At 40.4% G+C, this 26,591-nt stretch overlaps 2 protein-coding genes across 4 annotated transcripts; both read left to right on the top strand.

Annotated features, from left to right (window-relative positions):
* Positions 1-1,952: 1,952 nt before the first annotated feature.
* On the top strand, positions 1,953-26,501 carry nin (ninein (GSK3B interacting protein)). 3 transcript variants are annotated; one of them, XM_040042054.1, is made up of 28 exons: positions 1,955-2,313; positions 4,729-4,941; positions 6,321-6,414; positions 6,935-7,107; positions 8,828-8,873; positions 8,972-9,147; positions 10,608-10,754; positions 10,913-11,080; positions 11,231-11,367; positions 11,576-11,716; positions 12,531-12,705; positions 12,854-12,964; positions 13,161-13,250; positions 13,343-13,478; positions 14,341-14,462; positions 14,709-15,823; positions 18,710-18,808; positions 18,919-18,988; positions 19,113-19,280; positions 19,368-19,484; positions 19,774-19,887; positions 20,085-20,231; positions 20,314-20,493; positions 20,588-20,722; positions 20,810-20,911; positions 21,006-21,098; positions 23,925-24,038; positions 25,637-26,501. In XM_040042054.1, exons 2-28 carry the CDS (start codon positions 4,750-4,752, stop codon positions 25,841-25,843), a joined length of 4,569 nt encoding a protein of 1,522 aa, XP_039897988.1. In that variant the 5' UTR covers positions 1,955-2,313; positions 4,729-4,749; the 3' UTR covers positions 25,844-26,501. The 3 variants fall into 3 exon arrangements, with proteins under 3 accessions (XP_039897989.1, XP_039897988.1, XP_039897990.1); XM_040042055.1 differs by lacking the exon at positions 19,368-19,484 and having other exon boundaries at positions 1,953-2,313; XM_040042056.1 differs by lacking the exons at positions 23,925-24,038; positions 25,637-26,501 and adding an exon at positions 22,631-23,902 and having other exon boundaries at positions 1,956-2,313.
* On the top strand, positions 15,838-18,703 carry LOC120740006 (CAP-Gly domain-containing linker protein 1-like). The gene has a single exon (XM_040042058.1). The coding sequence runs from the start codon at positions 16,063-16,065 to the stop codon at positions 18,406-18,408; it is 2,346 nt and encodes a 781-aa protein (XP_039897992.1). The 5' UTR covers positions 15,838-16,062; the 3' UTR covers positions 18,409-18,703.
* Positions 26,502-26,591: the final 90 nt, after the last annotated feature.

Genomic DNA, 26,591 nt, shown 5'->3' with positions numbered 1-26,591 from the left:
ACAGTTAATGCAATTATTAGATCCCCTGGGGTTTAACTGATTTTTCTAGGAGGGGAAGCGTTTGTCTGGTCAGTGCTGGTTGAGCTGATATTCAGTGTCCCACACATTTTTAAATTGCTAGCAAATAAATTAAAAGCCAAGAAAGTATCAGAAAACTACTGTTTTCTTGTTTTTCCAATAAACTTAGTTTCACTCCTGGTCATCCATGAACCGATGCTATAAACAGTAGAAATCAGTACAGAGCAGTTGTAGTGAAACTGTTCACATTTATCCTGTGGATGTGGACTACAGCATTTCACTGACACACTTATATTCAGGAATAATTCGTGTTCTGGTTTTTGAAACTGCTCTTTGGCTTGTAGCTTATGGCTTATGCAGTACTGTGCAAATGTATTGAGAGACCCCTCATTTCTTTTTATTTTGCTAAGCAGTAGTGACTTATTTGCAAACATCCATGAAACCAGAGTATATAAAGCAAAAACACAGTTTGTACAATTCTAACAAGCTCAAGAGTCAATATTTGGTATGAGCACCTTTATTCTGCAACAGCCTTTCTAAGTTCTTTAAAGAGTCTTCAGGAATAGTTCTCCAGGCCTCTTGAAGGACATTCATTTGTTTTTCTTTGGAAGTTGTTTGGGTTTTGTTCCAATCTCTGCCAAGATGATCCCACACTGCTTCAGTAATATTGAGATGCAGGCTCCAGGGAGGCCATTCCATGACTGGTAGTCTTCCATTGTATATTTTTATTTATAGGTAAGTTTTTACTCCACTGAAAGTGTGTTTGGGATCATTGTACAGTACAGTAGATGGATCAACTGAAGTCTGGCTGCATCTCTCAGGTCCTGTTTTAGGTCTTTGCCGGATTGATTCCTGTTTCTTACACACAGGAATAAAATACGGTGATTTGTTGCAGATAGTTTTTTTTTAAGGTCTGCCCATTTTTTGTCCTCCACTTGTCCAGTTTCCACAAAACCTTTAAAGTCACACAGTACAGCACGCAACACGCAACACGCAGCACGATGAGATATGGCAAGTTTTCAAGTTTGTAATTGACCTTACTGGTGCATAAATATTTTATTCCTATCAAACAGTGTAATCATTAGCATTTTTCATAGATTAAACCAAAGGAATTGTGAAAAACAAATGATGAGTTTTTGGACTTGCTGCTAGAAGTACAACTGGTTCATTTCTTGAGCTAGATGCCCTTTGTGTGTTTGAATAATTCATAGGTAAGTGTTAAGAGGCATAATAAAAAACAGAATACACTCATCTGAAAATGTTCAGGTACAAGGACTGGACAAAAATAAGTGAAAAAGTAGCCAATGAAGGAAGAAACACAAATCCCTTCAGAGAGCAAAGTCTCACTCCTTGGAAGCTAAATATAAACAAATATAGGCCAAACACTCTGAGGTATTTTAAGTAAAGGGCAGATAATATTTGGGGTGGCTGTAGCTCAGGTGGCAGAGCAGGTCAGCCACTAAACAGAAGGTCGGTGGTTCGATCCCAGGCTGCCTCCTGGCTGCCTGGCAAGATACTAACCCCATGTTTGCCAACTGGTGGTGGTCAGAGGGCCCGGTAGCGCCTGTGTCCGGCAGCCTCGCCTCTGTCAGTGCGCCCCAGGGCAGCTGTGGCTACAATGTAGCTTGCTATCGCCAGTGTGTGAATGGGTGAATGACTGAATGTAGTGTAAAGCGCTTTGGGGTCCTTAAGGAATAGAAAAACGCTATACAAATGCAGGCCATTTAGATTTGTATTGCTGAGTGTGCAGATTCAACAAAGCCAGTATAATGTCTCGTGCAACTTTAATCTAATAGAGGTTGTTTGATCCAAAGATGGTTGCATCCAGTTTTGAAAAGCCCCCCCTCTGTGCTTGAACATTGCCTAAAAGATAGCATTGCAACACACATTATTCAAAACAAGACACAGCTATCAGTTTAAAAGACTGTAGTGATTTCGGAGCTGTTTTAGTTTGGTCCACTGGGGGCTGGCAGGACTGCGTTGCAGCTTCTTGGTCGGTCACCGCCCCTTCCTCTTACAACCGCTTTTCAAAACCCGCTACAAGCCGGAGGAGGATGATACAGCCGCGGACACAAAGCAGCCAGCAGCAAAACCCTGACAGCTACTTTCTCGGTAATGTTAGGGAACAAAATGCTGCTATCGACAAATTAGCTGCGTGTCAAACTTGCCGGAGCGGAAGGTTTACCTGCGCTGTAGCGGGAGAAATGTTGTAGTTTAAAGTTTTTTAGAGGTGTGTTTAATCAGCAAATTTGACTCGAGGAAGGAGCCAGCTGTCCGCAAAGTTTCGACACTTTGGTGAGTTTATTTTTTCTCAGACATTTCTTTGTTTCTTTCTTTCTCTTCTCCAGCTCTGGGTACTTAGCTTCTTTCATCCTAAAAAAGTGTTCCCTCACGTTCCCAAATGAACTAGCGCGGTTAGCATAGCCCATCACTTTCCTTATGACTAGTGAAGCTAGCTAAACTGCATTACAGTTATTTTATTCTCACAAGTGACTTTAAATATTTACTTAGATGAAGACAGGGAAAAGTCAGTGAAGCAAAACATACACGAGCAGCAGCTGACTGCTAACCTTTTTCCATTTTGATTTAAATGGCGTTAAGTAAGCGCGCTAATGGAAATAAAATGCAGTTTTGCAGTTTGTATCACCAACAATTGCCCTCACATTTCACCCAGAGTTGTTTAAATGTGACTGAGATGGGTTGTTTGCAGGCTTTCAAAGTTATTCTTTTTCTAAACTTTCTCACATAGATCTACAGAAAATGGGAACATGGGAATTATCTTTATGTAGTTTCTTTGGACAGGTTTGTATAGAGAGAGAATATCAAGTCCTCAGAGAAAACAGATTAAAATGTAGTTGCTTCATCTCTAGTTCAATCATCAGGTTTTTAAGTTTTGTCTTTACTGGCTAAAATCTTTTACTGACACCATGACCAGTGAATGCTGGGATGGTTCTAGGATTAACCTATTTTTTTTCCCTCCTAATATGAACTGGTTTTACTCCTAAGCTACAGCAGCTGTCAACCCACAGCCACCTTGAGCCTCTGTGGCCAAGCTTGAGGTAAAGGGCTGCTTGGATAATTGGCTCAGAAGTTTGTTTGCAGAAACCTGAATAAGTTCAACAATGCCAGCAAGATGTGCAAAGAGATTTTTGTTTAGTAATCTGTTCAGGAGTCACGCATGTAAAATACAGCGGTCCTAAGCAGTTGCCCAATGCTTGCTTTTGCTTTCTGTTTGTCGCCCTGTTGCTCTGCAAGTTTACCAAACATTAGTTTTCTGTAAGCTGCCATACTGCTGAACCATTATTTTCCTGCGTTCCATAAGCTGCTCAAATGTGCAGATGTAGAATAGTGACTTGGCCTTTGTGGACAGCCTATTGTGTGCAGTGAATGGGCACCCCGGGTCTGGAGTGTGGGGGGACACCTGGCCGAGCACTTGATGATTTCACTGAGAGCAGCTGGAAGAGCAAAGGGTCAGGCAGCATATCTATTGTATAGATGAGCCCTGAGTGGGGAGTTTCAACTCATTAGACATACTGGTATGTTCTTTATGTTGAATTTGTCTTATGCACAAATATATATATTATGTTAGGACAAACTGAAGTTAGGTGATCAAAATATATAAAATATATAAAGACACCTAAGGAGGGTGGAAAAATATCATATTTTTGAAATTCAAGAAAAAAGTGGACAGTACAAATTAAAAAATGTAACAAACAGACAAATCTTATTAGAGTTTATGTAAATAAAAATAGAAACATGTATTCTAACTCTGCTCAGCCCAATTTAAGCATCACCTTTGGTAAGCTTCATGTGGCTGATCTCAGCTGTTGTGTCTGGAAGTTATGTCATTGCTTAAGTTAGTAAGACTCTGTCTTTTTGCTTTGGACCAATGTCAGCTTCTTCTCTTACTTCAATCACACATATTAGCAAAATATTAGCCTTGTAGATAATTCGCCAAGGTTGATTGTCTGCATTGCTATCATTACTTCAGGGAAACGTGGCTTACAGCTGACTTGAACTCCAGACTTGTGTTTTGAGGCGCTGCTCTCTGTCCATTTGCTTCTGTTGTTTTTCAATTAGAGAAATGATGCAACCCAATTGACACAAAAACGTGGTCCATGTGTAACTGAATCTGCCAGTCTGGAAATGCTGGCACACTGCTCTGGTCTAACTTTCTCAATTAGTCCCTGGCTGCTCTGTCCACTTGGCTTGGTGCCACTGTGTATTCATTGTTTTCTTGATTAGCTGTTTCAATAGCATATAATCTAAATACTTACAGATATTTAAAAAAACAAATTATTTGGTGATCAAAGTGAAATAAATTAAGATTCATTTTTATTTATTTAATGAATTAAAAGAAAGTCATGGTTGTTGTTGGATATCTTCGTGTCTATCAGTTTATCCGTTTGTCTAATCATTGTAATTGGATTACCTAAAGCCTCCACTGCAAATGAGGCTGGAGCAGTGCGTTGAAAGCTCAGTTGCAGGGCAGTGCTCTCAGATGAAGTTGTTGGTAAGAACAGATGCTGCTGAGATTGATGAAGCCATCCTGTTTGTGAGTATCTGTTAGCACTGTGACTGAATATGTAAACCCTGTCAAGGTACTTTAATGTCTTGCCTTCATCTTGTCTGCTATTGTCTGGCATATCATCCTCGAGAGGCCCAATAGTTGTAATGGAAAGTATGACATCTCTTTCACTCTTTCTTTAGGGCAGGGTGCTGTCCTGTGGGATGGATGACGGGCAAGAGCAGGACCAGTACGAGGAGCGGCTGAAAGAAGTTTTTAACGGCTTTGACACTAGCGGCTGTGGCTCTCTGTGCCCAGAGGAGCTCTCCGACCTCTGTCAGTCGCTGCACCTTAATGATACCGCTCCAGCTCTTCTCCAGACTCTGCTCCAGAGCCAGGACCGCCTCACTGCCAGGGTGAGTTTATTCCACTGCTGCTAAGCAGCCGTTTCATCATAAACAATCGTCATACTGCTAATGTGAAGTCTGAAATTATACATTACCTGGTTGGAAATGAGACACGCACCCCCTTTTTAAAAAGCTGTTATTTATGCAGCAATATTCATTTCTATTACTAGTGTTGAATATATGCTACAATCCCAATTTCATGCTGTGTAATGATTTTTGGCCTGTCCCATGTGCACAGTTATTTTTCATATTCTCTGAGTCTTTTGAGTTTTTTGATGATACTACATGCTGTAGATTATGAGATATTCAAAGTTTTTCCAATTTTGGATTTGGGAACAATATTATAACAATTTTGTAGATGCAGTTTTTTTTTGTGTATTGATAAACCTCTGCCCAGCTTTACTTCTGAGAAACTCTGCTTCTCCCTCTAAGATGGTCTTGTTTTTATATGTTATGTTATGTGACCTGTTACCAAATAACCTAATTAGTTTCTCCAGCTATTTATTTTTCATAACGCTTTCTTTGTCAGCCTTTGGCAACTTTTTTTTTTCAGAGACATGTAGCTGATTTTGAAATTTAAAAGCCAGTATTTGTCATTAAATAGTAATAATATTTCAGTATGTTCTGTTGTGACTAAAATATGGATTTACGAGATTAGTAAAACGTAAGTGCTTTCTATCTACCATTTACACACATTGTGATATTTGGTTCCACCTCCTGAGCTACAGCCATGAGGTAGAACAGGTATTAGTTGTGCCCCTTTTTCTTGTGCACGCCAGGATTTTTCATATTTATTTGCCATTTCATTGTTTGCTTAAGATACCAACCCCTGGTCAGCTCCAACCCAGGTGTCAAGACAAACTATGTGCTGATCACACACACTTTTATTTGAGAGAGGGGCCATTTGGAAATGTATTAAAAAACAATTAAGGACAGTGGTTCTGATAGTTCAACCCATAAATAAAGATGAGACGTATCCAAACAGCTTAACTCCACATGCTGGCATGGATGTATGTTTGTATGTAAGCGTGTAGACAGACGGGTGGCTATTGTCTGGCAGGTGTGGGTGTTAGTGGACGGGGTAAATGTTAGCAGAGGGGCCGCCTAAATGATTGCTCACGGCATCCAACAATAAAGTCAAAAAGCCCCAAGTATCCCCCTCCCCTCCAACACCATCTAAACCCGGGAGCCGTCAGCCTCCGCAGCACAAAGAAAATCACCATATTCAGGGTTGGCAGCTGTTGATTCTTAAAATGTGACCTTGCTGCCCCTGCTCAAACCCTCCTCCACACAGACACCCAGACTCCACCTCACCCACAGAGAATAGCACCCATTGTAAGGAATTTCATGAACTTTCTGTAAGACGTATTTCTTTAATTCATTTGCAGGTTGACTTTGAACAGTTCAAGGATGCTCTTATTCTGGTTTTGTCTTCATCCATCGAGCCAACTCAGGAAGAACAGGAAGTCCTGCCAAAACCAGGTAAAGTCTTGATGGTTGTGCACAAGTGGAAAAGCCGCTATGCACAGCCACAGGACCCAAAGCAAGTCTTTGAAATGACTTGTTATGTTATTACCATGCTACTTATTGTGTAGATGATGACAGATGAGGTTGGATGTAAGTTCAGTTTCTTTACAGATCTGTCATCATTACATTGTGTAAGATCCTTGTTATATGACAACACAAAGAATGGACCTCATCAAAGCAAATGCTACATTGTCAATATTTATGCCTGTCAGTGAAGCATGATATATATTGAACCTATGTGGTTCCTGTTAATTTCTCTAAAGGTTGACATTTAGTTCATGGCTGTTTTACTGAAACAGATGTGGCTTTGAAAAGATCCTAAAGTTACAAGATTTAGAGAAGTTATTTGGAGAAGTACATACCGGAGGCTCAGCTAAATGCTAGTCATCACATTTTTTTCCTGTTTTTGTTGTGCTAAACTGCGAATAAATACTCTATGCGTATTATTTGACACTTTCTTGTTATTTTTCCTCAGAGTCTCCTGAGATCAAACCAAAGTTTGTGAAGGGCGGTAAACGTTATGGCCGCCGTTCCACACCAGAGTTAATAGAGCCTATTTCAGACTTGACTGAAACCACACACGTAAAACCAGCCGACGAGGAGGATTTGGAGGACAACTATGACTCAGCTGTTCCCAGGAAACGTGAGGTAAAAGGCTGAGACCGATCGGTCTTTCATCTCGAGTGCCATCCTTATCACTTCCTGTCCTTGCGTGATTCCCTGCAGCCACGGGCCGGCATTCAGGCGTTATTCTTAGCTAATCAGCTTAGCGGCATGCAGGGCAGATCCTGTAGTGTAATATAAGCGTTCCAACACAAGATTCACAAGGTCCTATTAGTTGCATAACAAATTAGTACTGTCTGTAAATAACATTGTGAGGATAATTAGTGTTTGATAAGCCTTGAGTAATTAACACCTAACCACAGCGTTTGTGTAACGTCAGACTTCATCAGACGATTTATGTGCTGGCGGCTATGCAGAGGTTTAAGAATAGGAGGTTTTAAAAATGTACATCCTGTGTTTTTGGCACATGCTGAAAAGGAAAGGGACATGAGACTTGTCACAGAGTTTTTATTATCAGGTCATTTATGTCCGTGAACAATTGAACGGTGTGGGTGTGTGGTTACTCTGATCTTCTAGATCTGTTTCTTGGTTAATCAGACTCACTTCTGACATGTTTCCACACGCAGTCCTTTCTCACAAATAGCATACAGCAGAGATTTTCAGTTATTAGTAGCTTACTTTAAATCCGCTCCGAACGACGATACATAGTCAATTAGCAGGTTGTTTAACCCTGTAAAGCCTGAACTATGAAATAATTGCCAGAAAATTCACATGACTGAGTGTTTATTGAACCTTCTGACAAATCTTTATGAAAATAATGCCTTTAGTATTCAGTTACTTGTGCAGAACTTTGCAAAGCTGGGCTGCAGTAAAAGAAACTCCTCCAAGTGTTCACCAGTGCAATGGTGGTAAGTTTAAGCTTGGATGGAGATGTTAGTATTCTGTGTATTGTCTCTGACTCCACCCAGAGATGCCAAGCAGCGCAAAAGCAAACACTATTGGAGATGCTGAAACTGAAGCGCATCTTGGCATTGAATAATCTTGATGCAACAATGCTGAAAGTATCCGGCCTGGGGACCAGCAGATGGGGCTGGGTCAGGGGGCTCTGCCTCAGAGACTGCAGGCCCGCTGCTTGGGGAGGAGGTTGTAGGCCTGTGTCAGGGAAACAATGAGCTCCGCTACCCCTTCCCTCCTGGATGCCCACACTTCATGTATCAAAACGCCACTTGCAGAATCCCATCTGCTCTTCATTCCCTCACTGCTGGTTTCCCAAACAATAGGTGGGAATTCTGGGTTCGGAGTTGGAGATCAGCGATTAAGGTCCTCAATATTCCTTCACAAGGAAATTATTTTTTTTATTTTTTCAAATTGAAAATCATTTAAAACCTTTTTTGTGAGGCTAGTTGTCAGGAATAACCCCCAATAATTTTAATAATTTTGAGTAAATACCTTCACGAAATTGCAGATGGTTGAGGTTATTTGATTTATTTGCTTGATTTCTATGCTATTCTATTCTTCTATTGCCGAAATCAGTCCTCCAGACCTCCCCCGTCAGGGCCCGTGCTATTACAAAAGGTCCTGTGTATGTGTGTTTTTTGCAGCCCCCCCCCCTGCATTCAGACTCAAACTTGTCTGATTTAAAACCACGCTTAAACACACACACACACACACACTCAGCTGATTGTCTCATGAGAAAATCAGAGGGGGGTTGGGACAATTGTTCTCAGTAGATATTTTAATGGTTAACTGATTCCAAACGGAACTGATTATAGCTTATTTTATCTTTTATATGTTTTTGTTTCAGCGCTGGAATGCTCACGAATCAAGCACAGAGGAATATGAGGCAGAAGGTACATTAGATTCAGATTAATTTTAGACATTTTACTTCATACAGGACATAGCTTTGTTTGGTTTTTGATGCATGATCTAACTTTTGTCTTGTGTGCAGGTCAGATGCATCTCTGGAACCCGGATGAGCCGAACACGCCTCGGGGATCCATTGTTCCCCTATCAGCTCATTTAGAGGAGAGGCTGCGTGAAGCCTGCGAGGAGATGGAAATGCAATGGGACGGATGTGCTGATCACAGTGAACTGCTTGCTCTCTGTGAGCATTTGGGTCTGGAGGTATGTTAAAGGGAAAAATGCAAAGATTTGAAATTACCCATGATTTAAAATAACCATGTCTGCCTTGGTCTTTTTTCTTTATTCTTTGTTGTTGTCCCCCCCCCCCCCCCCCCCCCCCTTTCCCCTCCTTTTCTGAGGGCTCTTATAATGGTTAAAAAAACCCTAAAAAAACAACCTTTCTCTATCTTCCACAGACTTTTACTTTTTTTTTTTTGTTTTTACTGATATGAAAAGGTCCTTCAAAACTTCTAAATAACTTAAGAGCCTCTGATAAAAATGTTTTTTTTTTTTTCCTAGTAAAAGGCATGATATTGTCTGCTGATTTGATAGCCTTGCAACACGGAAAAGATCCCCAGAATTTAGATAGTCCCTCATCTAAGCAACCTCTGGCACAATACTTAATCATGTTCCCAGCAGTAAATCTTAAAGGAAGAGGATCAACAGACACAAATTTCATGATTTATTAGAGATTATTACTTTATCATCTAAAGTTGTTAGCAAATTTTCTGTCTTTTCATTAACTAATTACTGCACTTCTACATATAAACTAACTGCTTACACCGGTTTGAATTCGCGTTGGTCTTTTATATATGTCGTGGCAAAGATTCAACAAAGTGCTAGAAACTTTCTCTGGAGATTTTGGTTCAGGTTGGCATGATAGCATCACACAGTTGCTTAAAATTTGTCAGCTGCACATCTCAAAGATGCTCTATATGATTGAGACTGGATGAGTTTGGAGATCACTTGAGTACAGTGAACTCATTTTCAAGGAACCAGTGTGAGAGGATTTGAGCTTTGTGACATTGCTCGTTATCCCGCTGGAAGCAGCCATCAGAAGATGGTAAACTCTGGTCAAAAAGTTATGGACATGGTCAGCAACAATACTCTGTGGTGTTTAAATAATGATTAGTTGGTACTAAGAGGCTTGGTGTGTGCAAAGATAATCTCCCCCCATTACACAACCACCAGCCTGAAAGGTTCATACAAGGCAGGACGGATCCATGCTCTACAGCTCCTTGTGCCAAATTTTGATTCTACCATCCAACCATGTTTTTCCAGTCTTGTACTGTCTAATTTCTGTGAGCCCATCTGAAAGTAGCTTCAGTTTCCTGACCTTAGCTAACAGTAGGGGCACCAAGTGTGGTCATGTGCTTCAAGGTTTGACGTGTTTTATTCAGAGATGCTCTTCTGCATACCCTGGTTGTAATGTTGCCTTCTTATGAGTTTAAAGCGGTGAGTTTAAAGCGGTCTGGCCATTCTCCTCCGAGCTCTGCCATCAACAAGTTCTTTTCTACCCCGCATATTTCTACGCTGGATACGTCTTCTTTTTCCGACCATTCTCTGATAACCTAAAGATGGTTGCATTTTATTTGGTTTTACTCAAGTAAAATGCAGTGTAAAGGTATTAATAAAAAATCTTGCGTTTTTCTTTTTTTTTTCTTTTTAAATATATATATCAGGTGAATGGAGATGCGCTCCTAAGCCTGTCTGCCGATGGAATGATGACTGTTCAGGAGTTTGTATCCAGGGTTGCAAACCACAACAAACCCCCCACGCCATCAGCCTCAACACCCTACAGACAGCTTAAACGGCATCACTCCACTCAGGTATGCTATTTGTGGTTTGAGCTTCACCAGGTTAGGAGACTTGGGGCTAATTTCAGGGTTGTTTTTGATGCTTTTTGAAATTCAGAAAAGGCTCAATCTCTGTAGTATTTTGTATTTTCTCTGCTATGATGTATAAAAAAAAATTCTTCTACCTACAGCCTTTTGATGAGGGAGGACGGAGGATAGCTACGCTCTCTTCTTTAACCAGCACCATTGGCATGCGTCTGTTCTCCTCTCTTGATGATGGCACCGGTTACACTCCTGTGGAGTACATCCTGGATGCCTGGATAGAAGACGGAATAGAAAACAGCACTGATATCCTGCAGGTACATTACTGAAGTTACACTTCTTACTCTTCTTAGTTTATTTATGGTGAAACAAACAGTGTTTCATGAAATTGTTGACTTTGAATTCATCTTCAAAATATAATTGGAATGTATTTAAAATGGGATTTTAATTGGAAAACTTTTTTGCAGGCTTTGAACTTTGAGCTAGATGGAAAACTGAGTCTTGGTGATCTCACCATGGCACTTGAAAATGAGCTACTCGTTACTAAGAATGGGATTCACAAAGCGGCACTGGCGAGCTTCAAAGCTGAGATCAGATATCTCCTGTGAGTATGAGTCATCATCATAATACAGCTCATACAGATCTTAATACGATTTGCTCTCCATGATTAACTGGATTGTGAACTACTTAAAGCTGATAGTGTTGAAATTGAAATCAAATCTTTTTATAAAAACAGCAGGATTGTTGTTTTTGTTTATCGTGCCGTGTAACTCGTGTACAATTATTGTTCCTGTTGGTTTTTCTGATCTCAGAGAGCGTGTAGACAGAGAGCTCAGAGAGAAAGAGAAAATCCGATCTGATCTGGAAAAAGCAGAGAAGCAGAAAACGCAGCTTGCCAATGAGGTGGATGAGCATCACTCTGCAATTGAGCACATGAATAACCTCAATCTCAGGTAATTTATCATTCCAGTCGCACCACACGTCTTTTGAGATGCTTTTATTACATTTTATAAAGTCCAGTGACTAAACGGAAGGTTTGGAAACACATTTGTCATGTTTAACTTTTATTAAATTAAAACCTCATTCCTCAGGTTTTAATTTATTACATCTGTTATCTGAATGAATTTCATTCATTGATAAACTGCAGTTGAGCCTGTTTAGCTTGCTTTACTTTAACTAAGAAATTTTGTTTACTCTAAATGTTTGTGAAGAAAAGTTGAGAGCAAATATTAAATCTACTTGCAGTGTACTAGACCAAAACACAATGTGCCACAGCTGCCCTAAATTAACAGTATTTGGTAATTAAAAATATTTTTTTTTGTATTTATAATGGTTAATTTCCCAAACAAGCTCTTTAATTGAAATGACATTTTTAAAAGTAAAGTATTGTTATTGTTTTTATCCATGACTTTTAAAATTGTGTTTTACAAAAATGGTAAAGCACTTTAATATTTTTGTGTTTAAGATGCCAAATTTACTTACTTTCCTAAACAGAAAAATCCTCTTTAATGGTTCTGCTTGATTAATATCTGATCTCTCAAAGTTTGGTGTGCCAGCTCAAATTTGAGTTTAAAAATGTGAATTCAGTTAGAGTTGAGTGACTTACAATATTTATTTATTTTTTAGTTTTTTTTTGTTTTGTTTTTTTTGACAGATTTCTAAAATATTTGTACTTTCTTGCTTTTTTTTATGACAGGTGATTCAATAAATTTGTTAAGTAATGTATATTAAGTGTTGAGTTTTTCTGCTGTGGATGATCATCTGCAGGAAGCTTGAGCAGGACCACAAAGAGAAGCTAGCGGCAGTAAAATCTGAGCTGATGAGGGAGATGGAGCAGATTCAGCAACAGGCTTTCCTGCAGCGTGACGAGCTGGAAGCAGAGATCGAGAAGATCAGGGAGGATGAATCTTTCATCCGAGACCACCTCTCCATCTCGGTGAAGGTAACCGAATAATTCATGGTGTGCAAGTGTATTTGTTTTTTTTATTTTGTTAAGCATGGAATATGTCAGTGTTTCTAATGTACACTGTGTTCTTTATCCCCAAAAAATAATTTGAAAATATAAGAATCATGATGTTGTTCATTTTCAGGAGAACAGACGTCTGGAGATGGAGTTACTGGACTGCAATGAAAAACTAGTTGACGCTCAAAACCAAATTACCAAACTCCAGACAAGTTTGGACAACATTATGAAAGATAAGGTGCAGACACATTTTAAGATGCTATATAATGGATTTTCATAATATTGACTTTCACTTTTTTTGCTTGCAATTTGAGTTTCATGTTTGTAGTTTTTGTTTTTTTTATTGTTATTGTGTTTGTTTGTTTGTTTGTTTTTTTTAAATATCTGTGTCTGTGCTAGCATGATAATTAGTATATGATCCTTTCTTATTTTAGTTTGGTGATCTGGACCCTAACAGTGCAGACTTCCTCCTCCAAGAGGAGCGCATTAAACAGCTACGCAGCGGCTATGAAGCTCAGTGCAGGGTAACTACGAGAGACTGTTTTTTCCACACAGGAGTGTGTAAAATGTGCTGACATGACACAGATGTTTAACGTTAAGTACTCTTATTCCGTAGGAATTACAGGATCGTATCGATGAGCTGCAGTCAGAGCTGCGGGAGTTCCACAGCCTCGGCAGAACTCATCAGTCTTGTCAGAAACCTCTCTCTGAGGAGCTGGAGAGTAAAAGCCCTGGAATGGAGTCTGACCCAGGTAAGCCTATAATGTAACAGTGCAGTAAAATAGTGCTCGGAATCATTAAAGAGGACTAACTGCATACATGACCTATCGTGCAACAGTATTATTAAATTCACTGGTGACACAATTGCTGTTGGCCTGATATCAGGTGACAATGAGTCAGCATGCAGAGGTGAGTTACAGCAACTGTCAGTAAACAACCTGGTTTTGAACATTACTTAAACCAAAGAGCTAATAATGGACTACAGGAAAAGGCTTGACTCAGTCTCATTCTGCATTAGTAGGAAGTGTGTAGCGTGTGTAAGGTCATTTGAATTGGGTTTCCCCCTATCATTGAACCTCTCCTGGTCAGACAACATTACTGGAACAGGGGAAAAAGGCACATCAGAGACTACTTAGGAAAAACAACATTGAGCAGCAACTAAACACACATAGGTGTGGGATGCTGGCTGCTCTGTAGCAGTCAAAAAGGTGCTGCAAGGAGTGGTACAAACAGCAAAGAATTAAAAAAAACACTGGTTGCCAGCTGCCATCCTTGGAGGACATTGCACGCTACTTTAAAAGACCACAAAACATCAGGGACTGCTTTCACCACGGTCACAGTTTGTTTGGACTGTTGCCCTCAGGCAGGCGATACAGATCACCCAAAGTACACAGCTATAGCTTCAGAGACTATTTACTTCTAAAGACTAACTGGGTCCTGAACACTTAAATGCACTGATAAATTAATGCAGTGATAACTGACTGACTCACTGTGTTTGCACTGGTTATTTAGAGGTTATTTATTGGTGTTTGATTATTTGTGTTGTCCTGCTTTGTTTTTTAACCTTTTGTCAAATATCAACCAACCCCTCACTTCTAACTTGACTTCTCACAGGTCTCGGTTCAGAGGAGGTTCAGCCTTTCAGTATGAGCCTAGAAGCAGAGATGATGCTGGAGCAGCTGAAGGAGCAGCACCTGCGTGAAATCGAGGAATTGCGAAACCAGCTGGAAATCAAGGTTAGTCTGCTAGCACCACCAGTTTTTAATGTGTAAATCTGCTGAAGAAAATGAGAAGTTTTAGAATTGGAAAGAAATGAGGAGGTGAGACCTCTGCAGGGTCCTCTGCATCTCCACTCCCAAGTGCTTTAATAAATAAATAAAAATGATTATTAAATCTAAAATATGGGGAAAGGGAATATGTGACTATTATTCAGAAATTAACTACAAGGTTTATATAAATAATTAATTATTTTATCCATACAGATGAATGAATTTAACAACATGGTGGAAAAACAAAGGGTGAACCATGAAGACCAGAAAGCTGCCTTGGCGAACCTCCACCAGCAGGAGGTTCAGGCTTTAAGAGATGAGATGGTCAACATTCAGAGCCATGCACAGGAGCTGCAGAGCCAGCTGGAGGAGGTAGAGTTGGAGAGGAGTTCACTGGAGGAGAAACAGACAGAGGAAAGGGAAGAACTTAAGAACCTCCAAGAAGAGGAGTTGGTAAAACTAAGAAACCAGCTCCTGGAGGCCCAGACTCGCACTGCAGACCTGGAAGAGCAGCTGAAGACCCTAAGAGTTCAACAGACAGAGACCTATGAAAGTCTTGAGATTGAGAAGCTGAGGACTCAACATGCCACAGAGCTTAAGAAACTAAAGGATGAGCATGCAGAGCTGTTTGAAACCAGACTAGCAGAGGAGAGAAAGGAATTACAGGAGGAAAAGGCTGATTTGGAGAAGAGATTATTAGATGATTGGGAAAGCAAGAAGAAATTGTTGCTAGAAAGCCATGAGGAGAAACTAAGTGATAAACTAGAGGAGGTAAAATTGAAATTTGAGGAAGAGCGTGAGGAATTGGTGGAGACGCTGACAGAGGAGTGGCAGAAAGAGAGGGCTCAGCTGGATCAGCAGAACGGCGAGTCTTTACAGATGCTGCTGGAGGAAGAGATGCTGAGACTCGTCAAGGAGCAAGAAGAGAAGGAGAACAGTCTGAGGGAGCAGTGGGAGAGGGAACGAGCTCGGCTTCAGGAGCATCACGAGGCGGCGCTGCTCGAAAAAATACTCGAGAGGTCGCAGCTACAGGAGAAGTTTGAGCAGAGGGAGAAAAAGCTGAAGGAGGAGTGGGAGAGGGAGAGACTCCAACTGGAGGAGGATTATGAAGGGATGATCCAGGATAGGATAAATGAGGAGAGGGAGAAGTTTGAGACGGAGAGGGAGGAGGTGGAGAAAAGACTGGAAAGTTTGATGGCAGAGGAGAAGGCGCGTCTAGAGGAGAGCCATCGAGAAGCCGTGAAGGAGCTGAGTGTCAAGCACATAGAGGAAAGGGACACACTCAGCGCCATGTTAGACAAACTACGAGATGACATCGCCCAGGAGAGGTAAGAAACAACATTTTACCTAATTAAATTTATCAAAATTTATTCTTCAGCCTTAATCTCAAGCTAACATCACATGAAAGTAGTGTTAATCCTCTAATGTAACACCAAACAATCGAACATGATTCTGCTAAGAGATAAGGTGTCTAAGCTATTTTTTTTAAAGCCTCCTTTGTTGAGGATTGTCAGCAATTATAATGTAATACTTTCCAAACTGCTTCTGTAACCGCCCTTGAATAACCATGTGCAGGAAGGACATCGAGATCAGTTTCAACCTGAGAATCAAAGAAGTGGAAGATCGTTTCTCGTGTGATCAGGAATTTGTTGCACAGCGTTTTCAGGCTGATGTTTTGAAACTTGAACAGCACTACCAAAGAGAGCTGGAGGCTCTTTCTGAAAGCCACGCCAAGCAGAAGCTCGAATGGGAAGCAGAGATGCAGAAGGCTCTCGAGAGAGCAGAGGAACAAAGAAAAATGATGGAGGAGACAGCGGAGGGGGAAAGACAGAGATTAAATCAGGAGTGGACAAAAGAAAGAGGGGAGCTAGAAAGTGTTCACCAAGAGCAAATGGAAGCACTAATGAATGAGAAAAAGCAGCTGCAACATGAGCTCGATGACTTGATTTGCAAGGCTCAGACCAAAGAAATAGAGCTCAGCAAGCAGCTGAATGATCTCCATAACAGGCTTCAGGAAAGCCTGAAAACCAAACATGATCTTCTTGTTCAGACAGAGCTCCTGTTGAATGAAACAGTTGATGATTTTAAACAGGAGAGGGAAGAACTTCTGAGTAGTAATTCAGAACTTGAGTCAAAGTACAATGAGATGCTTTGTATTTCAGAAAGACAGACAGCAGAGAGGATTGAACTTTTAAATGAGCGCGATGATTTAAAGATGAAGATCGAAGAGCTGGAGATGCTTCTTAAGCGGGCCGCAGTAGACTTTGAGCTTGACAGGCGTGAGCTACAGGAAAGTGTGTCGATTCTTGAGCAAAAGTTAAAAGATGCAGTTGAGATTAAGGCAGAAGATTTTAAAGTAAGAGTTAAAAAGCTGGGGATGGAAATCCAACAGCTTTTATCTTCTGTGGAAAAAGTGGAAGACAAAGAGATGAAGGAATTGAAGGGGATGAACACATTTATGGAGGAGATGCTACACAACAGAGAATGCGTTTCTTTATTTGGTGAAGAAACACCTGAAATTCTGGATGAACAAGATAGCGATGAAGAGACTCTAACGGGGACTCTGTATGCAGGAGAGGAAGCCACTGAAAACGTGGATGTTTTTGACGCAAACAATGAAGATGGCTCTGCTACCAGTGACATTCGGGGAGATGGAGAGTTAATGGGTGCTAGTGAAAACCAAGAACTCCGACAAAATATCGTGCAAGAAGATATGAAAGAGACTCATGAATTGTGTCCTGCAAATGCTGATGGCTTTCAGGGATGTGGTGATGATATTTATGTTACTGATTTCCCCGAGCAAGCTGAACTTTATCACGCAGGCTGTGAGTTGGCACCTTCTGATCACCCCGAGTCAGAATCCACAGAAAACCCAAATGAAGCAGTTTTCCCAGAGATGAAATGTGGGCCCGTCTCATCACTTGAGGCCTTTGAAGATGGTGAGAACAAAGCAACTCTTGAATTATGTAAAGAGAACAATCCTCAAGATGTAGCAGCAGTGGGGTTTAAAAGCTATTCCCAGGAAGATGAGCAGCATCATGAGACTGTGGTTGTGTCCTCAACGCTGGAGGAGACAGGTTACCCTGGTGAACCGTGTCTGGAGGATGCTGAGGTTAACTGTTTACTGAATAACTCCCCGGATTCAGACTGTGAACATTTACTCGCAGAACTAAAGAGGGGAAACGTTAAATGTGGACATGAATGTGTGGATCAAGACTCTGATTGTGAGCAGCAGCCTTTGCTGAAACTACAGGCTTTCTATAATACGACCACAGAGGAGAACATTCTCCTGCATGAGAAGATTTCTTTGCTTCAGCAGAAGACTGAAATACTAGAGAACCTGCTGGCTCGTAACAATGAAAAGATCAAGGCTGGGCACCAGGTGTTGGAGGAAAACTACAGCCTCAAAGTTAGAATGTTGCTGTTAATGGAGCATGTCAAAGAGCTGGAGATAAAGGCCTTGAAAATGACAGATCTTCAGATTAGGTATGAAGATTGCATGTGTGAAAATACCAAACTGAAGGAGCAAAATGGTGAACTTGAGAGAAGGGTGTGGAGCCTTGAGAGCAGGATCAATATTTTCCATAGTTTCAAAGAGCAGCAAATTTCACTTGTGGATGAGATCAACAGGATGAGAGAAGAAAACACTAAACTGTCTGAGCTGTTCAGCGAATTAGAAAGGCAGGATGGGATTCTTTCAGCCTTTGGCCTAGATGCTGAACGACTGGAGAACCCCTCAGTGGAGGCTTTTCTGGATTTAGATAGGGAGCTGGAGGCGAATGTTGATACAGTGACTGATCTTGAAGACTGCTGTAAGGCGTTGGAGAAGCAGAACACGCAACTTCATCGAACCATCACAGAGCTACAAGACAAGTCACAGACATTAAACGAAGTGACGCAGGCTCATAGGTAACATGGAGAAAACTAGGATCCCTTTGTCTTCTGTGGCCGGTGTTACCACCATCCTTTAGTGCTGTGAAGTTCTAGCTGCGACTGAGCTTCTAAACCCTCTGTAGCAGAGCCTGACAGTTTTTGTCCCTGTAGGTCATCAGCGGAGAAGCAAGAAGTCGTTTAGTGTGTGTGTAAACTGTAGAGTTGTTTATAATCGGTGTGCTGCAGTCCGTTTGGTGATTCTCATATGTACTCAACATGCATCGTGTGTGATGGATTCCTGCAGTTTCACTGAATTTATTTTTCTGACTTTTTGTCTCCAGATCTGAAGCCAGTCGTCTTGCTGAAGAAAACGTCATCCTCAGGCAAAAGATCTCTGCATTGAAAGAAGAGGACTTAAAGGAAGTCCAGCAAGAGTTGACGTAAGAAGCACCAAATATAGTTAGCGGCTAACCACCACAGTAGGGTTTTTTTGTTTGTTTGTTTGTTTTTCTTATGCATAATCACATTTTCTTCTCACACTTAATTACAGACAAACATGGGAGCACCTGAAGAAAGAGAAGCTAGCAGCTCAAAAAGCATCACAGAATTTCCAAAAACAGGTGATGTCATGCAAAAATAAATACAAAAAAGTTTTAAATATACAAAAGAAACCAATTTGTCCTTACACACTGGATTCGATTTATTTGGACCAAGATATTTACTTAAAGACATGAATCTCCACAGATTGCAGAGCTGCGTTTGCAGAGTCAGCAGCTGGAGGATGCGAATGGGATGCTGTCAGAGAAAAATGCCCAAAATACTGCCGGTACGGAGAGTCTACGACAGCAGCTGGCAGAATTGATAAAGGAAAATGAGAGGAGGGAAGCTGCTTCTGCTGAAGAGAAAAACAAGGTAAACGGCGTTTAATGACCAGCTGATAGTCGCCGCGGTGTGGTGGGGGTGGTAGCGGGTAGTTAATTGGTGGCTGTTTTGTGTTAGCTGGCAGCTTGTGTGTCTGCTCTGGAGGCAGAGTTGACCAAAGCTCTGGAGGACACTGCACAGCTGGAGGAGAGGAATATCCAGCTGTCACAGAAGCTCTCTAACCTCAGAGAGAAGGTGAGCATTAGATTATGGGCACACTTCACATCCAACTCCACCATAATGTAACACAGACACAATATTAAGAACTTCCTAACATCACCCCTTCTTAGAATTAAATGACCCAAGCTCATCCCCATCTCTGAATACCTGCAATGATTAAGATGCAGGAAAAAATACAAACTAAGTCGTTTCTAGCCTGAAGCCAGCTGTGATCTGCTGAGATCTTTGGGTGTTATCTGCCCTTACCATTAAAGTTATGCAAAAGATTGCTTCCTTACACCTGTAGGTGTCTTTTGGTTGTCAGGCAATCGCGGCGGGCACAATGGAGAGTCACCTCAGCCACCTCGTAGAGGAGCGGAAGAGTGTGGATAAGGAGACTGTAGGGCTGCGCAACCAGCTAGCCAAAGCTCAAGAGAAGGTAAGGCTGCTGTAGCCTAAAGGATCTCACTCGGTCGCCAGATAGATGACAAATCGTTTGGTAATTTTTCAATAGTTGGGGTATAGTGGGCTTATTTCACAGCATTTTAATAGAATTTATAGAGATTTTTAGCAAAGCACACAAAGGACTCTAACTTGGTGCGTTAATTAGCACTAATATGCTTCTTTCCACTCAAGGTCAAGACTATGGAAGAAACTCTTCAGACTGTCAACCATCAAAGTACTCGTCTGAAGTCGGACCTTCGTGTCTCGCAACAAGAGAGGGATTCTCTAAAACATGAAGTTGCATTGCTACACAAACAGCTGCAGAATGCTATAGATAAAGTGAGGTTTTTGTTTCTCTATAGTAAGGTAAAAGACAAGCTGAGGGCAGAACAGACTGACCTTTTGCCCTTGTTAATCTCAGAACCGTATTTTGGAGATGGCCCTGCACTCAAGCGGTCTGCAGAATCACAGCAAGAAGCTGTACAGAGATGAGATGTCTCGGCTGATGGAGCAGGAGCAGCAGCTACTGAGGCAAGAAAACGAGAGACTTCAAGCAGAAGTGTGCAGCATCAAAGGAGACCTCACCCAGTCCAGAGAAAAAGTGAGCCGAGCACCACAGAAAAATGGCAGGCTTTTAAAAGCTGCTTCTTCTTTTTTTTTCTCTGTTATGTGAGTTTTCTTTTCTGTGTTTGCAGGTCCGTCAGCTTGATGCTACCATACTCTCCCTGAAGCAGCACAAACATCAGAGTCCGTCCTCTCTGATGAAGGCCTTGGAACAGGAAAACTTATCTCTTAAAAAGGAGCTTGAAGCACAAAGGGAGCTTACCATGGTGTGCATGCATGCTGCTGACTATAACCAAAGAATGTTCCGATTATATAAAGTCCTCAAATTCTCACTACATGTGCTTTTCATTCAGGGCTGTGAAGGTGGACAAAGACGCACTGAGCTGGAGAGCCTTCAGCAAGAAAACGAGGCGCTCAAGGCTCAGCTGGCTCGACTAACAACACAGCTGCTCGAGGTACTCCAGCTTTTTTTTTTAAAAGCTTTCTTTGGATATAACAGTTTAACAAGAAAGCAAAATAATTTAAACAATATTTTTTTCCTATTTCCAGACTTTGCAGGCACAATTCATGGGACTCCTGCCTCCATCACCTCACAGGATGCCCAGAGGACAGCACCGTGGTGAAGATCCAGACAACATGCAGGTACAGTGCAATTCAGAACTTCCACAATGGCAAACCCGACCAAATATAGTTTACTGCTTAAGTAAGCTTGGATATATTAAATAAGTACTGCATTAGTACATTTATAGATTGACCTTCTTTTCTCACACTTAGTTTGTTCGATCACATTGCACTTTTTTCCCTTTCTTTTGTTGTTAATATTAAATTAATCTTTGAAGCCTGTGCACCACTTCTCATGCTGGTTCACTTTCTAATGGGAGTTGATACATAGACCTTTGTCACAGCAGCTTCAGTTTGCCATGAAATTGTAGTTAAACGCAGGTTTTTCTAATTAATGTAGGTTTTGTTCTGTGTATTCACAGGGCCTCCATTAATGTGATTAGAAGCACCTGTGTTTACCACCTCCTTATTTCCCTAACTGCTGTTACTTGCTCAGATATTAAATAATGTACAGCATTTTCATATTGTACTTGTGGCTGTAAATGTCAATGAAAAACTGGACATCACTATCATTTTCAACATCATAGCAAAAAGAAAGTGTACCTGAGCTGAGTGTCCTCCATTCCTCGTCTGAGTTTTCCGCTCCTTTCTTTTTCCTTTATTTATTAAAGCTGTGTTTGCTGTGTTTTTGAGATTTATTTTTTTATTTATTTTTTTTTTTTAATACCTGTCGTAGATTCATTTTGGCACCCATCTGTCTTCATCTCCTTTTCTCATATCTGTAGAGTTTACCTTTATGGGTCTGGTGTTTTAGCTTGTGGCACCTATGTGTGTTTTTTTTGTTTTGTTTTGTTTTGTTTTGTTTTGTTTTGTTGTTTTTGTTTGTTTCTGAATTCATTGTCTTTTATTTTCAACCTTGAATGCTGGTTGAAATAGTTTCCATGGTGTGATCATCTGGGTGAGGTGGCTGATTTATTTATTTATTTTTTTATTATTATTTTTTCCTTTTTTCATGTTTTCTCCCACACTCTGCGTAAGTCTTCATTTCCCAACAAATACAAGTTGTCCTTTTATAGTTATCATATGTGTAAGTGGCATCTTCCACCTTCATCTATCATCATCAGGTTGCCATTAACACGTGGACTTTGTTTGAAACACAAACATTATGCACAATATCTGCAGAAAACTCCATTTCTAGTTTACTTGCAGATTAAGTTTTTCTTTTTTTTAGTAATTGCTGACTTAGTCCTAGTTTGCCCACATCTTTGTTCAGCACGTCATCAGTGAGGATCAGTTACTGATTGAAGTTTGAGATCCCTATATGTATGATTAGTCCTGCTGTTCATGCTGGCTTATACCACTTTCCAAATTCGCAGTGCTTAAACAGTGAACTATAAATTTGAAAACGCAAAACTAAAGAGATGTTTTCTTGGCTAGTATGAACAGGAGGAATGCTGACATCCTGCAGATTAATAAATCTGCATTCATATTAGGATTCCTAGTTCGTCTATTTTAATTTATTCGATAGTCTACACACATCTCTGGCATAAAAAGCCCATCTTTAGGATTAGAGGGTAGAGCCCTGGTGAAGTGTACCTGCCTTTTCTCTCCAGGGGGCGATGCCGGAGCAGCGGGCGGCACACGCAGACAGCTGCCGGCGGATCGGTGGATTGTAACGCCAGCGTCATTTCCTGGTCTTCGCTTTAGAGACTGCTTACATTCTGCTCTCCCTCTGTTTCCGGAGTAAAAATCTGAATGTGGCACATGAAGCCCCACATTCGTGGTGCCTGAGATAAATGGCATGAAGTTGTAGTTGTATTTCATTGCTGCTAGGTGGCAGGAAAACACAGAAAAGGCTCCTGGCTTTTTTTCCCAATGGGATTTTGATCACACTAATACTTGCATTGACAGTTGATAGACTATGTTTTCTAAAAAGAATAAATAAAAATCTATTGAGCTTATATAGACTGGAAAGATGTAGGACCAGACCTTTGGTGGATTCATTATACATCCTGATCAGTCTTTTCAATGCAGGGTTTACTTTCTGGGAATGACTGTCATGCACTTGTCTTTTTAAAACTTTAAAGGGTTTATGACAGGATATGTATGTATCCTCGGAGGAAAAATCTTGTCATCAAGGGCCAAGGTTAGTGCCTGACAGCCTTTTGAGTCTTTTTCTAACAATCAAACCATTCACACGTGTTATTGCCAGGTGATGCTACCTGATGTGCAGTCAGGGTTCATGGAGATTTTTCAGTGAAGGTACCAAGTTTTTAGTCCTCTACTATACATTTGTGTTCTGGGCGTCTTTTGTTGCTGCTGAGCACCCAAAGTGAATCACATCTTTTTGTTTTGGTGTTGTTGTTGTTGTTGTTGTTGTTGTTGTTTTGGTTTTTTTTGGTTTTTAAGCAAGGACTGATCAAACATGTTTGGTAATTAATTTCAGTGTTTGACTGGTATTTATTAAATCTTTGTGAGGTTGGTAGTGTGTCTTTAGTACAGTGCGTCATTATGTCTGCGTTTTGTTTTTTAATCATTTAGTGCATTTTTGTTCTTCTTCTTCCTACACATGTACATTTGTTTTATTTATTTTATTTATTTTTTTCATGTTTAGAGTTTGTTTTATTTATGCATTAATTAATATTCTTTTCTAGCTATATCTGGAATATAAGTCATAATTTTATACTTGTATTTATTTTTCTAGTGAATCATCATCTCTTAAGAAATGTAACAGAAATCCATTAATAAAGAATAAAGCAACTAGCTCACAAGAAATGCCGTCTGTATGGTGTCTCTGACTCATCTCACGCTCACATTTCCATTTTTTCAGAAGCTAAAAAACTCATTTTATATGGTAGTCTTGCATCAGCAGCAGTTTGACGATGTCCTTGACTGTCTTCTCCCCAGGATGAAAGGGAGACGAAGATGAAGCGCATGGAGGAACGAATGAAGGAAATTGAGTTGTCTCTGCATAATGTCAAGCTGCTGCTCAAAGAGAAGGTTGCTCAACTCAAAGACCAGGTCAGTTCCGTTTCAGTTCATTGGCTTCCACTAATTTGTTTTTAAGGTGCTGTTCAAAGCTGGACTGCCGTTTTGAAGAAAATCTATTATACATTGGCCAATTTGGATTGTTAAACACAACCTTTCAGGAGTCTTATTAATTTAGTTTGGTTTTATTTTTACTTTGTATATAGCACCGGCCCACAACTGTAGCTCTCTTGCACTGTGCTTTATATTGTAAGGTAATATCCTGCAATATCAGAAATGCTAGCAATCACTTGGTGACAATGGAGAAATATGATTCACTTTTAACAGAAAAAACCTCCAGTAGAGTCAAACTACAGGAGCAAATGTCTGCCACGATTACTTCTAGTGTGAAATGAAAAAGAGGGGGGGGGGCACATGGTAATAATGACAATGCAACACAACCTGTGGGAGAAGACGGACAAAAGTTAATAATATTCATTACTGAAACATGGTCAGTGCATAAGGGGAGGTTCTCCAGCAGTCTAAGCCTGTATCAACATGGGATGGTTCAATATCATCTGATACAGCCCAAACTATAAGCTTTATCAAAACTTAAAGGTTTAAATCCAATTTTAAATGTAGAGAAGGGAATCTGCCTCCATCAATTTGGAGCTCTTTCCACAGAAGAAGAGGCCTGGTGGGGTCTCATTGTTACTTTATATGTGAAGAGGAACATTTAGTGCAGCTTGATAATGAGTGATTGCAGGAGTCCAGCCAAGAATGTATGAATTTGTTTTTCCACATCACTCTGAGATGCTTTGCAATTCCACAGAGATTAAATTTTTAAAAGGAGAGAGAAAGAAACTTAGAATTAGAAAGGTTATGTCGTTAATTTAAACTACACCCATATTGTGTTTTCTGTCTTCTTAGATAATTCCAACTCCATTTAGTCTTCATAGCAATTGAAATGTATCCTGTAATAATACTACCTAAGGGAAATAGTATGGGTCCTGGTAGTCAAAGGAGCTTGCAAAGAAAAGCGTCTGGACTTCTTTAAGTTACTTGAAGACGTTTCACCTCTCATCCGAGAAGCTTCTTCAGTTGTAAGGTCAAATGGTGGGGAGTCCCAGATTTAAACCTAGTGGGAGTGTCCCCCACAGAGGGACAAAAGGACCCCCTGATGATCCTCTAATCATTGTGAAACCTTGATAAGGTGGCCCCACCTTATCAAGGTTTCACAATGAGCTCACCTGAAACCCTGGCTGATTGGGACCCACACCCAGTTTCACACCTTGGCTCAGGCGATTAGAGGATCATCAGGGGATCCTTTTGTCCCTCTGTGGGGGGATACTCCCACTAGGTTTTAAATCTGGGACTCTCCACCATTTGACCTTAGAACTGAAGAAGCTTCTCGGATGAGAGGTGAAACGTCTTCAAGTAACTTAAAGAAGTCCAGACGCTTTTCTTTGCAAGCTCCTTTGACTACGATGACCTGGATGACTGAGAACCTTCACAGACATATCGATCCTGGTACAAAACCTTGTGGAACTCCATAACTAAACTCCTTGTTTTAATGAACAATTTGAAATTATTCAAAACCTTGCCGTTCAGTGTAACCCATTACAATCAATTATCTACTTTGACTTTTCTAGCTGCACAAGAACGGCAAAGCAGACGTACTAATCAAAGATCTGTATGTGGAGAATGCCCAGCTGCTGAAGGCTCTGGAGATAACTGAGCAACGTCAGAAAATCGCGGAGAAGAAGAACTACCTGCTGGAGGAGAAGATCTCTAGCCTCAATAAGATAGTGTGTGACCTAAACCCGTCACATCTTCCGCTGCCGTACCATTATAAATGATCACAAAGGATTAACGTAAAATGTGTGTCCAAGTCGATATTTGCACTGTATCTTTACGAAATACTTTTATTTTATTATATTTATCACTGCTGCAAACTTCATGCAGCAGATTCTGCCAGTTCATGAGAACTGGTGGTTTTATGTTAAATATGCAGTATTTTTGTCCATTTAATTCTAACCAGTAATTAATGGGACCCATAAATAACTAGAGGTCAAACTGCAAAGAAGATGTGTCTTTATGCAGTTATTTATATTTTTAAAACACTATTACCTATTATTAATAAATATCTTACCTTTAAACTTTTTCTCTGTCCAAAGAGAGGAAAAACAATGAAGTGTACTTTTTATACAATTGTGTCCAAAAGTTGTGTGTATCTCTTCTTTCTCCAGCCCTATTGTAAAAGAATAAATAGAAACCTGTTCGGTAGTAAAATCACGCAAACTGAGACGTCGAATCATGCTTTACCTAACACTACCTGAAGTTGAAAAGACTTTAAATGTCTGTCAAGTGGCAATACTTAACATGTCATTTTACTTTTAAAGGAAATTGTATGATCTGTTGCAATATGTAAAAGGTGTATATGCTATGTCATTATGGTTGAGACAGAGTAATGGCTGTGCTACAGGTATAAATAAAATAAAAGGATTGTTTTTGGTGGTTTGTAAGTTACTGCTTTTTCCACAGTTATCTGATTGCACATACACATGATAACAATGTGATTCAAGCAGAATCAGCATATTTAAAATT

The sequence above is a fragment of the Simochromis diagramma genome, unplaced genomic scaffold, assembly GCF_900408965.1.
Source record: "Simochromis diagramma unplaced genomic scaffold, fSimDia1.1 OVJJ01000304.1, whole genome shotgun sequence".
In the NCBI taxonomy this organism is placed as follows: domain Eukaryota; kingdom Metazoa; phylum Chordata; class Actinopteri; order Cichliformes; family Cichlidae; genus Simochromis; species Simochromis diagramma.
The sequence above is the reverse complement of the archived record's forward strand: the minus strand, read 5'-3'. Positions and strand labels throughout refer to the sequence as shown.

Bases quoted from the DNA above. Each gene is read 5' to 3' on its own strand.
- nin (XM_040042054.1), top strand. From the start codon at position 4,750: ATGGATGACGGGCAAGAGCAGGACCAGTACGAGGAGCGGCTGAAAGAA. The intron at 20,723-20,809 runs GTGTGCATGCAT...CTTTTCATTCAG, and splicing joins CACAAAGGGAGCTTACCATG to GGCTGTGAAGGTGGACAAAG. The intron at 20,912-21,005 runs GTACTCCAGCTT...TCCTATTTCCAG, and splicing joins TAACAACACAGCTGCTCGAG to ACTTTGCAGGCACAATTCAT.
- LOC120740006 (XM_040042058.1), top strand. From the start codon at position 16,063: ATGTGCAGGAAGGACATCGAGATCAGTTTCAACCTGAGAATCAAAGAA.